Source organism: Neomonachus schauinslandi, chromosome 15, assembly GCF_002201575.2.
Source record: "Neomonachus schauinslandi chromosome 15, ASM220157v2, whole genome shotgun sequence".
Classification (NCBI taxonomy): Eukaryota; Metazoa; Chordata; class Mammalia; order Carnivora; family Phocidae; genus Neomonachus; species Neomonachus schauinslandi.
In genome coordinates this window covers 19,059,532-19,072,891 of record NC_058417.1, presented here as the reverse complement: position 1 = coordinate 19,072,891, position 13,360 = coordinate 19,059,532, and the positions used below count along the sequence as shown (strand labels likewise).

The following is a 13,360-nucleotide window of genomic DNA, read 5'->3' as shown; positions in this document are numbered from 1 at the left end:
GAACCTTCTATTTCTCAAGTGCTTTAATGTACATTTGATCTCAACAAATACAGAAAGTAGGCAGGACAGGTACTATAAGGTCCATTTTTTAGATAAAGAAAAATACTCTGACATGTTAGATTATTTGCCCAAGGTCAAATGATTCAAACACAAAAGTTGCCACAAACTGTAGTCTGCTAAACTGGGAATCAGCACTTTCCACTGAACAACTACATTGAAGAACTGTATTATACATAAGTGCTAAGTGTTGCTGAGTGAAGAAACACAAAGCCGGGCAGATGTTCTAGGTAAAGCAAATGGCATCAGGAATGCATATGAAAGAAGCAGAAAGGCAAGAAGATGAGCTTAAACTAGCCCATCCATATGGAGAGTTAATAAAAAAATGGGGCTTACGAAATTTAGGGAAAGAAAGCAGAATTAGGAGAGGGGCTGAAGGGCCCAGGATGCTAGGCTGAGGCTTTCAGACTTTATGACAGACAACAGGGAACCATGCAGTGCCAAAGGGACCAAAGATGACAAAGGGAACACATTCAGACTCTAATGCAAATTCTTTTATAAGGAAAAATGTTTGGCAAAACTTTCAAAATTGTAACCACCACCACAGGCCCAGATTGTGAGTTCTTTACCCTGTCAAGCAGCCAGCTGAAGGACCGACAGGTGTGTGTCATTTTGGCAATCCTTAGATAGAGATGCGGTAAGATTAATTTTGTCTATTTTGTGTCTTTACCTGCTAAGTAAGCCACGCTCTGTGTGTTCACCTCAAATTTATCACAGTTTCTATGTTTGTTAACCAGAGTTAGTAGTGTATGCAAAATTCTGACTGTTCTTGCAACAATGGCAGGTGAAGGATGTCTGTACCCTACGAAAAATAAAAACAAACAAGAAGTTAATCCATTCTTTCACAAGTATTTCTTGAGTTCTTACTGACTAGCAACTCTGCAAGGAAAGGAAACATAAGGGATAACTCCTACCTTCTGAGAACAGCCGTTTGGGGAAGGTAAAACATACGTACATGAATGATTAATTACATAAAAGATTAAGTACCAAACATGTGTAGAAGAAAATACTATTCCCTGGAACTCTAAGGGAGGAAAATAAGGAAAGATGGATGTTGTTTCAGATATTCCATTCCCTAAAGCAGTGAGGGGATTTAAAAAAAAATCTAGGTATTTGAGGTCACCTTAAGATAGCTTTTGAAAATAGGGTCTGTTGCTTAAAAAATATTTCTTTTTTTAATTAAAGGAAAAAAATCTAATAGTGTAGGATGTATATGCTCTCAGAACCCAAAGAATAGGTTTGATCAGAGAGTAAGCTTGATCTTTGGACAGCCTTTAATGATTAGTGCTACTCCATTTCAATTTTTTTTTTTAATTTATTCATTTGAGAATGAGAGAGTGAATCAGCTAGAGCACAAATGGTGGTGGGGGGCGGAGTGGGAGAGGGAGAAGCAGACTCCCCACTGAGCAGGGAGCCCGATGCAGGGCTTGATCCCAGGACCTCGGGATCATGACCTGAGCTGAAGGCAGACTTCTAACCAACCAAGCCACCCTGGCGCCCCAGTGCTACTCCATTTTAAAGTAGGGGATTTGTACTCTGAAAATATCTGGTACTCTTCGAAATACAGAATCAGCAAGCACTTTATCAGCCTCATGCAATCCTTCTTTTTGGTATCTTGTCATAAGTGTAATACGTTTTGAGCAATCCCTATTCACTTTAGAGATTAAAACTATTAATATTTTTGCAGAAATTTCATAAGGTAAAGAAATCAAATGTTTACATTCACAGTAGTAGTTGTATGTACATCTGTCAGGTAAACACTGGGGAACCTCCATGATCCCTCAAGCCTAAAAATCATTTACATTGATTTACAAAACTGTAGACTCAAGCTAGAGCTTGAGTCTCTAATTGTGGCCAAAGCCAGTGCTGCTTAAGACTACTGGTTCATGCCAGCTCCTCATCCCAAGCCTTACTCTCCACTGCCTTTGTCTCTGACTTACCACTATGCGCTGTTCCTGTTAACTGTAGTCTCTGGCCATGACTGTTCCATGTTAGTAAACCAAAGCTAGCATACAGTGAAGTCAGCAATGGGGAGTAAAGCCAGGAGAGGCAGTGAACGAGCTGGCTCTGAGGACTAGGAGACCACTGCTATCAGCAATTCAGAAATTTGGAGGGGTGAGGGTGGGGTACCAGAAAGGTGAGGTGCTTTGGTATGTAACAATGCGACTGAACGACAATACCTTAGAAACAAGCTGAAGAAAATCTGTAATCAAATCTCTAAGATATCATATTCTAACATAAGTTACCCATGTAACATCATTTATTGATTTGCAGTCTGTCTTATTTTAAATAATCAAAAAGATACTTAGCGATTAGAAAGTCCGGTATTTAGGATTATTTCAAGAATCAACACTTTTGCATTTTAAAGGAAATCTGGTATTTGATACAGTGATTACGCTCTATTAAAATACATACTGAATAAAACATAGCTCAATAAGACAGATATATCTGCATTTAAAGTAAAATATACGAGGGGCGCCTGTGTGGCTGAGTTGGTTGAATGTCCGACTCTTGGTTTCAACTCAGGTCATGATCTCAGGGTTGTGGGATCGAGCCCCACATTGGGCTCCATGCTCAGCAGGGAGTCTGTTTGAGATTCTCTCTCTCTCTCTACCCCTCCCCACCCACCCTCTCCCCTTGAGCTTGCTCTCTCTCAAATAATCTTAAAAAAAAAAAAAAAAAGTAAGACATATGGGCCAAATTGTTTCAACTTATTTCAAATAACAAATTATTTTAGCTACTTCTGGCTTCCTGATATCATTTCATTAAAAATATTCTGACACAAGTCCTCTACCTTTTAAGAGGTGTCCAACCAGTGCGAAGTTAAAGTTAGAGTTGAAATTGAGTCCAACAAAATGATCCATTTGCTTGCAGTGCCATTCGAGAGGATTCCGGATTGCCATAAATACTTCCTCTGGACTCTATTGAAGACAATCAGAATATGGTTGATGGGGGTCACACAGGAACTTTCCTTAAAGGATTACTTATTGGTTTTTGATTGTGTTCATAGCTATGTCAGTTAAGTAACCCTTTCAAGTGGAGAGAGATTATTTTCAGATGACTATAGAAAACCATAGAACATTTAAGATACTACAAATAAATTAGTGTGAGACCATCAAGCATATATAAATAATAAGATGACAGAAGACAAAATATCTTTGAATTATGATGAAAAACAAATGACTATCAATTTATATCCTGGTGACTTCTTAAAAATTATAATTACTGTTTTCGTATAACACCCAGTGCTCCATGATTCACGGAGCACTGGGTGTTATTTATATGAAAACAGTGAAGTGTGGATCACTACATCAAAAACTAATGATGTACGGTGACTAACATAACATAATAAAATTAAATTAAAAAAAGAAAAAAAATTATAATTATTGTTTTAAATAAGACCATCCATTGAATTGTAGTGGGCATTTTGTATACTATGACTGAAAATTCAAGAAAACAAAGAGAGTTCATATTTACTGAGTGCCTGCAGTATACAATAATGTTAGATGCATTACTGTATTGAAACCGTAAAGCAATCCTATGCAGTCAATATTAGCTCCATTTTACAGATTTATTCATTCATTCTTTTACTTATCAAGTACTTATTATGTGTTTTTGATGTGCCAGGCATGGTTCTAGGCTCTGAACATCAATCAGTGAACTAAAGAGACAAAAAGTATTCACCCTGGTGGATTCTAGTGTGGGAAAACAAGGAAATCAAAACTTAAAAATACCATGCAACTTACCCAAGATAATTAAGATTTTAACAGTGTTTCCTGAAGTGTGGCTTCAGGAGTATCTGCTTTAAAGTCACTGAAAATGAATACCTGTTTTAAGGTCACTAGGTAAAGCCCAGGAATTTGCATTTTTTAAAAAAAGCCCAGTAATTCCCTCATGAACAGAGATTTTTAAAAGCAAACAACTGAAGGTGTTTAGAGCCTGAGCTCAGGTTATCTAGATTTATATCTCAAAGAAAGAAAAACATGACCATTTAAAATAAATGTAGAGAGATGTTTAGAATAGCACTGTTTAAAACAGAAAAGAAGAAAAGACAGAAACAAATCAATTGTTCATCAATAGGCAAATGGTTGAAAAACTGTGGCTCATGCATAATGTAAAATACTCTGTAGCCATGAGAAAGAATTACTTGCTCATGCACACCTGTATATGTGTGTATATATGTATATGTGTGAGTATATATGCTTAGAAAGAGGTTCACTTTATATTTTTAAATAAAAATGCAAATTGCAGAATACTATATAAAGTATGATTACCTATTAACCTGCTATATGTACAATTTATTTTTTCCAGCTTTAATGAGGTATAATAACTGACATAAAATTCGAAGATATTTAAAGTATACAACATGATTTGATATACATATACGTTGTGAAACGATTTACCCCATCAAGGCAATGAACACAACCATCACCTCATATATTTACAGCTACCCCCACTCCCACTTTTGGTAAGAACATTAAATCATTAAATATAGAACTTAAAGTTCTACTCTCTTAGCAAATTTCAATTATACACTACAATGTTACCAACTATAGTCACCATGTTATACATCAGATCCTCCGACCTTATTCATCTTACATCCTGGTGACTTTTAATAGGCTTTATTAACTCTGATTCCTAGTTTCTTGGGGCACTGAAGTCAGTATTAGCTCCTGCTATGGGGCTGTCTGGCAATGAAAATACCAAGGTAGATACTCCTAGACAAACATTTCATTTACAAATATTTTTATATCCATACAAACAGCCAATATCTAGCTATCTCTCTGACCACCACTGTCCCAAGACAACCCCAGAAAAGAGCAACAGGGATTAGGAAAGAGGGGCTTTAGTCCCAAATCAGATGTACAAATATGGACAAGTTATTTAACTTGTTCCTTTCTATTTTGTAAAATGGAGGCCTGATGGATAAACTTCAAGGTAGCTATTTCAAGTCTACACCACAACTGGCAGACTAATCAAATAGTATTTAGCCCAGGTATCATCACACTTAAAACCATGCTCCTATTCTGTTTTTTTTTTTTCTATCCACAGCTTTGATCAAGCTCACTTGAAGTATATCTCTTGTTATAAACACCTATCTTTAAAAAAAATTCCTCACTTTTCTCCTAGACTCTTCCCATTTTTCTCCAAAGACAAAAAAGAACATCATTTCATACTGTTATGTCCCCTTCTCTATACTCTATACACCAAAATCCAACCTCAGTCAAGGTTGATAAATGTTAAGAAGGGTGCTAATGGTATGTTTCAAAGTGGGATTAGGCAAAACAAAAACCTAGTACAATTAAGTACCCAAAAGTTTCCTTTAGACTCTCCAACCTATTTTCTCATTAAGTACCATTATTCAATAAAAATAAGCTTATTTTTAGATTATTTCTTCATATGTGAAATGGAGGGTAGAGAATGCTAACCTTTACCTTTGGGTTATGAAATCACAAATAATGACTGTACAGTGCATAGTATACAGAGCATAGCACAGGGCTTAGCATAGTAGCTACTATTACTACTCAATATTTTTTATCCCTATTCTGTTTACCCGTATTGGGTGAGTACTATTTCCTACTATTTTTATATAGCAAAGTTCAGGGGTGCCTGGGTGGCTCAGTTAAGCGTCTGCCTTCGGCTCAGGTCATGATCCCAGGGTCCTGGGATGGAGCCCCGCATCGGGCTCCCTGCTCAGCAGGAAGCCTGCTTCTCCCTCTCCCACTCCCCCTGCTTGTGTTCCTTCTCTTGCTGTATCTCTCTGTGTCAAATAAATAAAATCTTAAAAAAAAAAAAAAAAGTTTAAATAGTTTCTTTATGAGCTGTTAAGGAAGTACACTCACAAATAAGTTGCATTACAGAAATACATATTGAAGTTATGGACCGCTTCTGATTTTAAAAGGCCAACAACAGTAAAAGAGAGAGGAATTCTAAATGCAGACTCTAGGAATGCCAACTGAAAGCTTGCTTACCTTGTCGTTGAATACCCGCAGACTGTCTAAGGTGTGCAGGTTTTGTTCCAGAAGTGCAGTGCCTGCTGAGTACAAGCTGACCTCGTCGAGCTGCAGCACAGCCACCGCGACCCAAAAGAGGGCTTTGTGCAGAGGGGAGTCCTGGCAAAGGTCACGCATTCCAGATTAGCGAGATGAACTACAAACAGTCTCGTTCAAAACACATCACAGTATAAAACAAAGCACCTTATCCCCCAAATTATGCATGCTTTCTCTTTTGGAGAAATTAAACATACAGGTAAGCTCTTCATCTATTCCACATGTATGACTAAGGACACTGTTAGCCAGGCTGAGAATATTAGCATCTCCTTTGATTTCTCCCTGTTCTTTGATTCCAAACTCCAGTCACCAAGTCTTATTAATTTTTCCAAAACAGTCTCTTCTGTATTTGCCTACTGCTAATGACACCATTCTAAATGTGTCCTTATTTGAAATGTGGATTCTTTTTGCCTCCGGGCTCCCTCCACTCCAATCTGCTGTGCACACTACTGCCAGAAGGACCGTTCGAAGTCTTCCTCTTGTCATACTACTCATCTGCTTGAAAACATACAGGTACATTTGCCAACTCCCTTCTGAAGAATCTTGAGTGTTAGATTAGTTCTATCCAATCTTTACAATCTTCCACCTCACTATGCTCCTGCAAAGTTTCTCCATACTACTAGAATGGTCTACCCACCATCCCTTTGTTGTCCTAGCATTCCTGTATGATCCCCCTCCTGTACATTTGCTGTGCAAGGCTTTTCCCCTTTCTCTACACTAAGTCCCACTTATCTCTTTAACTTTAGTTTAGACTACTCTTTTAACTTTCTTGTCACCCTTACCAATATAGTATCTCTTGCTGTTCTGAATTAAGATAATGTATTTTGGGGAACCCTTCTTCAGCAGTGTGGTAAATGGGAAAATACACAGACTTTAGGGTCAGACAGCCTTGGAAGGGAATCATGGCTCTGTCTTATTAGGTATGTGTCCTTGGGCAAGTCACTTAGCCTTTCTGAGCCTCATTTTAACTTCTAATATGAGGATAAGAGAACCATTTTGTGCAATTTAGGACAAGAAGATATGTTTTATTTATAGAAGATATTAGAAGATAACTCAATATGAGCAACATACAGGTATTTATTTCTCTGTAATCTCCCTCATCTGACATATCTTTGTATTCGATTCACATAATTATATAACTTCACAGTTGGAAAATAATACTCTGCCATCATCTAGTCTAGTTTACTCATTTTATCAATTTGGAAATACCATGTCCAGATATGTTAAATGAACAGGTCATTTAACATATCTGGTCACAAAGCTGAGATGAGCTCAGACCATCCAAAAACAGTGGCCGCATCATTTTATTCCTTTTAAATATCATCTTCATTTAGCGCCCAGGCTCTCTTGATGACCAGGTATACTTCCCCCAGCTTTACATTTCTCCACAGTAATGATCATGAACTAGCACACTCTGTATTTTACTTACTTTGTTTATTACCTATTCACTTTCCAACTCCCACACTCACCCCAAGAACATAAGCTCCATGAGGGCAGGATGTTTTATTAGTTTTGTTCAGGTACTACATCTCTGGCACCTAAAATGGTACTTGGCACATAGCAAATGCTCAGTTACTACTTACTGGATTAAAGAATTAAGAATATATACCTATTTTTCCTTTTTACACTGATGAGACAAAAACTTATAAGCTCTTGAGAACATACTCTCCATACTTATTCTTCCCCTAATGTAAATTCTTCAAACAACTAAATTTAAAGACAAGGAAGTTCTACTTTAACTACAGCTTTTTCTTTATAACTTCTTCTCAGTCCCACTTACTTTCTGAGTTTTTTGAAACAAAATAAAATAACATTTAAGACTAATACCCAGGGCGCCTGGGTGGCTCAGATGGTTAAGCGTCTGCCTTCGGCTCAGGTCATGATCCCAGGGTCCTGGGATCGAGTCCCGCATCGGGCTCCCTGCTCCTTGGGAGCCTGCTTCTCCCTCTGCCTCTCTCTCTCTCTCTCTCTCTCTGTCTCTCATTAATAAATAAATAAAATCTTAAAAAAAAAAAAAGACTAATACCCAAAATGAATGTACTCATTTCTATATAGTAATTACCTTATTAAGAAGTGGTTGTAACTTGGTTAGTGCTATTACTGTGGCTTCTATCAGAACTTGACTGTTGTAAGTATCAGGTCCTTTTAAGCAACTCTCAAGTGCCTTTTAGAGAAACAGAATTTTTTATATTTACTTCCATTGAAATAAAACATTAACTCCTAAACTAAATCTCACAATCAGTTCAGGAACAATTCCTTATTTAGTAAGTGCTAGAATCATTTCCAATGCTATGGTGTTCTTAGTAAATAGGTCATTTGGGTTTTCATTTTTAAATATTTCTATATTATATTTTAATACATTATGCATTATTATATAAATTACATATAAATTACATACTATATAATTTTATATAAAGCTAGTTTTACCATATAGTTAAATGCTTTGAAAACTGATAAAATACTAAGAGTATCTTCTTAGCAAAAGAGACAATACATATTTTCTTTTAAGATATCTTCTTTAGAGGGTTCTTCACTTCAAAAATTACAATAAAGAAAATAATTCAATCTGTTGTTTAAAGGTTTAACAAGCAACATACAAGACATTTTATTAACTTCAAATTTAGATGTCCCTTAGAAAAACACAAGTATGCTTTACAACTTGAGAACCACAAATATTTGAGAAGGAGGAAAGGAGGGAGACGTACCTTGCTAAGAATACGGATAATCTGCTTTATCTGCCCATGAGACACACGTTTGCTAATACAGCCAAAGACAACAAGAGCTCTTGGTTGTAGCGATGGATTATATTGGAATGCAAATCTGCAATTAAAAGATCCAAAGAGTTCAGGAAAAACCTTTGTGTTTATATATACTAAATAATTAATTAAAATACTGATTATGCAGTAGTATTTATCTTTTCAACAATACACATACTTTTACAACTTAAATTTATTTGGGACCTACCTTTGAGCTAGTTCTGTCCACTGGTCCAGCCACTTGCATGTTGGAATATCTCTCATACATGCCTTAAAAAAAGGATACTCTTAAATATATTTGTGTACATAAATGTTTTTAGAAACATTTAAATAACGTTTATTATAATGTCATTAAACAAATGACATATATATTACCAATAAACATGTTCCATGGGAGTGTTTTTATTTAAGCATTAAGCATAGAACAGCAGAATAAACTAATATTTCTTCTTTATAGTACTAGTGGATTAAGAAAAAAAGATCTCAGTTTCTTATCATTTTGTCTAATGTACCTCCATGATCTCCAACAAAGCTTCTGTGACTGTTTCCAGGGAAGTCAAAGCAAAAGTCTCCCTTTCATAGGAGCCGGGAGAGAATGACCTGTCCCGGTAACTAGAGCGGAAGGCAATGACGGCAGCTGACTTGACTTTGCTAATGCCAAACAGCAGGTAAAACTTGGGTAATGAGAACTCCGTCAAACTGAGTCTTAAAACTTGCTTGGTCTCTTCTGTAAAAGAAAAAAGGAACAAGGAAAGACTTTAAAGATATTAACTTTTTAATTCTAAAGTGCCCAATTTCACTTTGCTTTTAGAAAATTTGAAAATCATATCAAAACTACATAGTCATGCTCCCTACACCAACCCTCTAGAAACATTCTGCTCAACGCTCACTGCTTTAGCTCCATTACCTACAAGTTCATCCCAGTAACACAACATCATCAACTGCTGCGGAGTCTTTAGCTTCTGTGGTTACAACAGTCTACCTGACAAACGCACAGAGAAAATCTTTGCTGTAGGGGCGCCTGGGTGGCTTAGTCAGTTAAGTGTTTGATTCTTGATTTCAGCTTAGGTCATGATCTCAGAGTCATGGGATCAAGCCCCGCCGTCAGGGTCCACGCTCAGCGGGAAGTCTGCTTAAGGATTCTTTCTCTCCCTCTCCCTCTGTGGACGCCCCCAACCCTGCCGCTCGCTCACTCTCTCTCTCTCTCTCTCTCTTCTCGAGAGAGAGAGAGAGAGAGAGATTTTAAAAGAAAATCTCTGCTATAGCTTGAAATAGAATGGAGTTAATTTATTCTTTTTCTTTCTGATAATATTTCATGTATCATCACAGACTTCAATAAACAGCTAGTGTTAAAGAGAACCATAATAATGAGTAAGATAATTTATGCCAACCAAGTGATATAAAATGGAGAAATGAATTGCAAAACACAAAGTACTTTCTGGGAACTTACCACTAAAATGAAGCTGTGAACAAGTACACAGAGAGTGTATGATATTAATGACCAATCCATGTGTGGAAGCTCTAAGGGAGAGTGGCCCTGTGGCTACTAAGAAAGTAACAACATGGAAGAGGTAGGGCAGATGAGCTGCCACATCAAGGGAATTGTTGAAGGACAGCATCAGCATGTAGCGTGCTAGAATAGCAATATCGTCCCACATAAGATGTTGTTCTAAGGTAGGAGTTGGAGATAAGCATGTCTTGTCAATTATTTTGCACATCCTTCCAATAACCTATAAAGAAACAGAATTTTAAAGAACACAGGGGCTAAAACAAAGTTTTATCACAAAAAGTTTCAGTTTAACCTTAAAATGACTAGTTACAATACAAACAACCTCCTGGTAATAAAAACAGACACATCATGCCACAGTCCAGAAGGTAAAGGAAAAGTTGATTACCTTGCTTGAAACCAATTTCACATTTCCAGAAGCCAAAGCTACAGCAGTATCTGCCATCACCTCAGCTTTTATTGATCCCAGGCCACCTGTCGCACTGGTTTTGATGAAACTGTCTAGTACAACATCAAGGAGATCTGTAATCTAGTGGAAGAGGGAAAAAATAACGTGTTTTAGCCATTACTCTGCCAACTTAATTTTTACTTTAAAAATACTTCAAAAGCAGTAGCCCAATCAACATGAAAATTCTATTTTACCTGAAGCCTCCAAAATACTAAGTTTTATTTAGAAACCTGTCAGTAAATTTATCATTAAATATTCAAAGGAGGATAAAGATATTCACTCAACTGTACTCAATTGCTTCAGAGAGTAAAAGGGACCAATATTCAGAAATTTAAAATATCCACATGTATTATTTTCATCCAGTAGCAAAGCACCTCTGTTCTCTCCTAAGACGGTGATGTATGACTAATATAAAATACAGTTATTTTAAAATACAGGAAATGACATCAAGTACTAGGATGTTTTGTAGAGCTATAAAACCGGCTCCATGGTCATTTCAAATTATGTGGAAGATTTGCAGCATTGTATGATCTTTGAAGAAATGATGTGCACAATTCTTGTCAGATAAAAAATAAAATATTACATTGTATTCTATATTTTAATACTGGTATTCTTGTGCTAGAACTATAAATGAAAGGTGTCCAAAATAATATTGTTAACGTACATCTACTGACATCTATGGAATGTAAGTACTAGAATATGTTATATAAAGCACTATTTAGGAGTGTCAGGGTGGCTCAGTCAGTTAAACGATTTCAGTTCAGGTCATGAGACTGAGCCCCACATTGGGCTCTGAGCTGGACGTGGAGCTTGCTTGAGATTCTCTCTCCCTCAACCCCTCCCCCCGCCCCCCCCCAATAAATAAATAAAATAAACCACTATTTACTAGAAACAACATCAGATTTTTACAGTTAAATTCTATATAATTATGCCATGAAAAAGAGTACTAAAATAGTTTATTTCTGGCTCTGAAATATGCATTAGACATCTACAATTCTGAACCAAATCCAAGAATTAGGTGAGTGTCTGCATGCTTTTTGAAAGAGAGGACTGTCTTTTCTACAGCTATATCCCTAAGTGCCCAGCACAATGTTTTGCACAAAGCGGGTACCAGATTAATATCTGCATCACAGAGGTACTAGACAAATATCTGAGCAAACTCAATACCTGCCCAAGGCTCCCCCATATTTTGGCTTGGATAGATGGGTACATCTGTTTCTCATTTATGGTCATTGTTATCAATTTATCAAGAATAGCAGTAACTCTTTGTCGTTTGGCATCATCATTGTGTTTACAAAAACGGACTAGATTTGACAGCCATGGAGTCATGTATTCCAAACAAAGGTGTTTCAATTCAATACCTGGAAAAAAAAATACACTATTAGCATAGATGGTCAATGAAAATTACATCAACAGTTATCTAAAAATATAGAGGATTGGGGAAAAGAAGGTAAAAGGTAAAGATCATTATGTAGAATCAGGTCTGGAGAAAAGAGATTTGGCCAATATATTAAAGACAGAGATGAAGAGAATAAGCCATGAAGAAAGTAATCTTAAAAGACAGCTGGCCAATTTTTGGAAAGTTTTATCTTATTTTTCTTTTTCTTAATCTCTTCTAGTTAGAAATTTTATTAAGTTTTATTCTAATTGTATAAGGAATATGTGGCAATCATAGAAAGTTAGGTGAAAGGAAAGCATCACCACAAAAATGAAACTGATATTAATATACTGGTGTATCACCTCATCTCTTCTCAGGCTTTCAAAGCTACGTAGAGATTATGTACATTTATGTGTGTGTATACACATAATACCCACCCCAAGTCCTCCACAAAAATGAGGACTACACCGTCTATGCAGTATGTTTTGAATATTTTCTTCAAAGATAAAACATGTTTTAACTTTTCATTTTGACGTAAGTTTAGACTTAGAAAAAGATACAAATATTCCTCCATATAACTTTATCTAGAGTCCCCAAAACACTTTTTTTATTGTGGGAAAATACACACAATATAAAATTTGCCATTTTTAAGTGTACAGTTCAGTGGCCCTAAGTACGTTCACATCATTATGCAACTATCACCACCATCCATCTCCACAATTTTCTCATATTCTCAAACTGAAATTCTGTACCCAAACCATTTTTGATGGTTTCATATTATTCCATCATATGGAAATCTGACAATTTAATTAGTTCTTTATTGTTTGACCTTTAGACTGTTCCAATTTTTTGCTACTATAAATAATGTTATGTGAAGTTCAAAAGTAGGCAAAAAAAATTTATGGCAATAGAGGTCACAATAGTGGTTACTCTTGGTGAGGGGATGGTCCTGACTGAAAGGAACCTTCTGGATGCTGGAAATCTTCTGTATCTTGGTCTGGGAGAGGGTTTTGTGATGTATTCACACATAAAAATTTATCAAGCTGTTCACTTAAGATTTGGGCACTTAACTGATAGGATATACCTGAATTTAAAAAATCTAAATAAAAAGTAATGCTATAATAAACATGTGAACACTAATTCCTTAGGATAAATTCTAAAAGG

At 36.3% G+C, this 13,360-nt stretch overlaps 1 protein-coding gene across 1 annotated transcript in view; it reads right to left on the bottom strand.

Moving 5' to 3' along the window:
* Positions 1 to 13,360, bottom strand: part of NF1 (neurofibromin 1) — a 293,241-nt gene that overhangs the window by 22,347 nt on the left and 257,534 nt on the right. Inside the window, 10 exon segments of the mRNA XM_021704331.2 lie at positions 728 to 859; positions 2,852 to 2,978; positions 6,030 to 6,170; positions 8,170 to 8,271; positions 8,813 to 8,927; positions 9,072 to 9,133; positions 9,376 to 9,590; positions 10,314 to 10,593; positions 10,759 to 10,899; positions 11,986 to 12,179. Coding sequence (XP_021560006.1) covers positions 728 to 859; positions 2,852 to 2,978; positions 6,030 to 6,170; positions 8,170 to 8,271; positions 8,813 to 8,927; positions 9,072 to 9,133; positions 9,376 to 9,590; positions 10,314 to 10,593; positions 10,759 to 10,899; positions 11,986 to 12,179 — 1,509 coding nt within the window.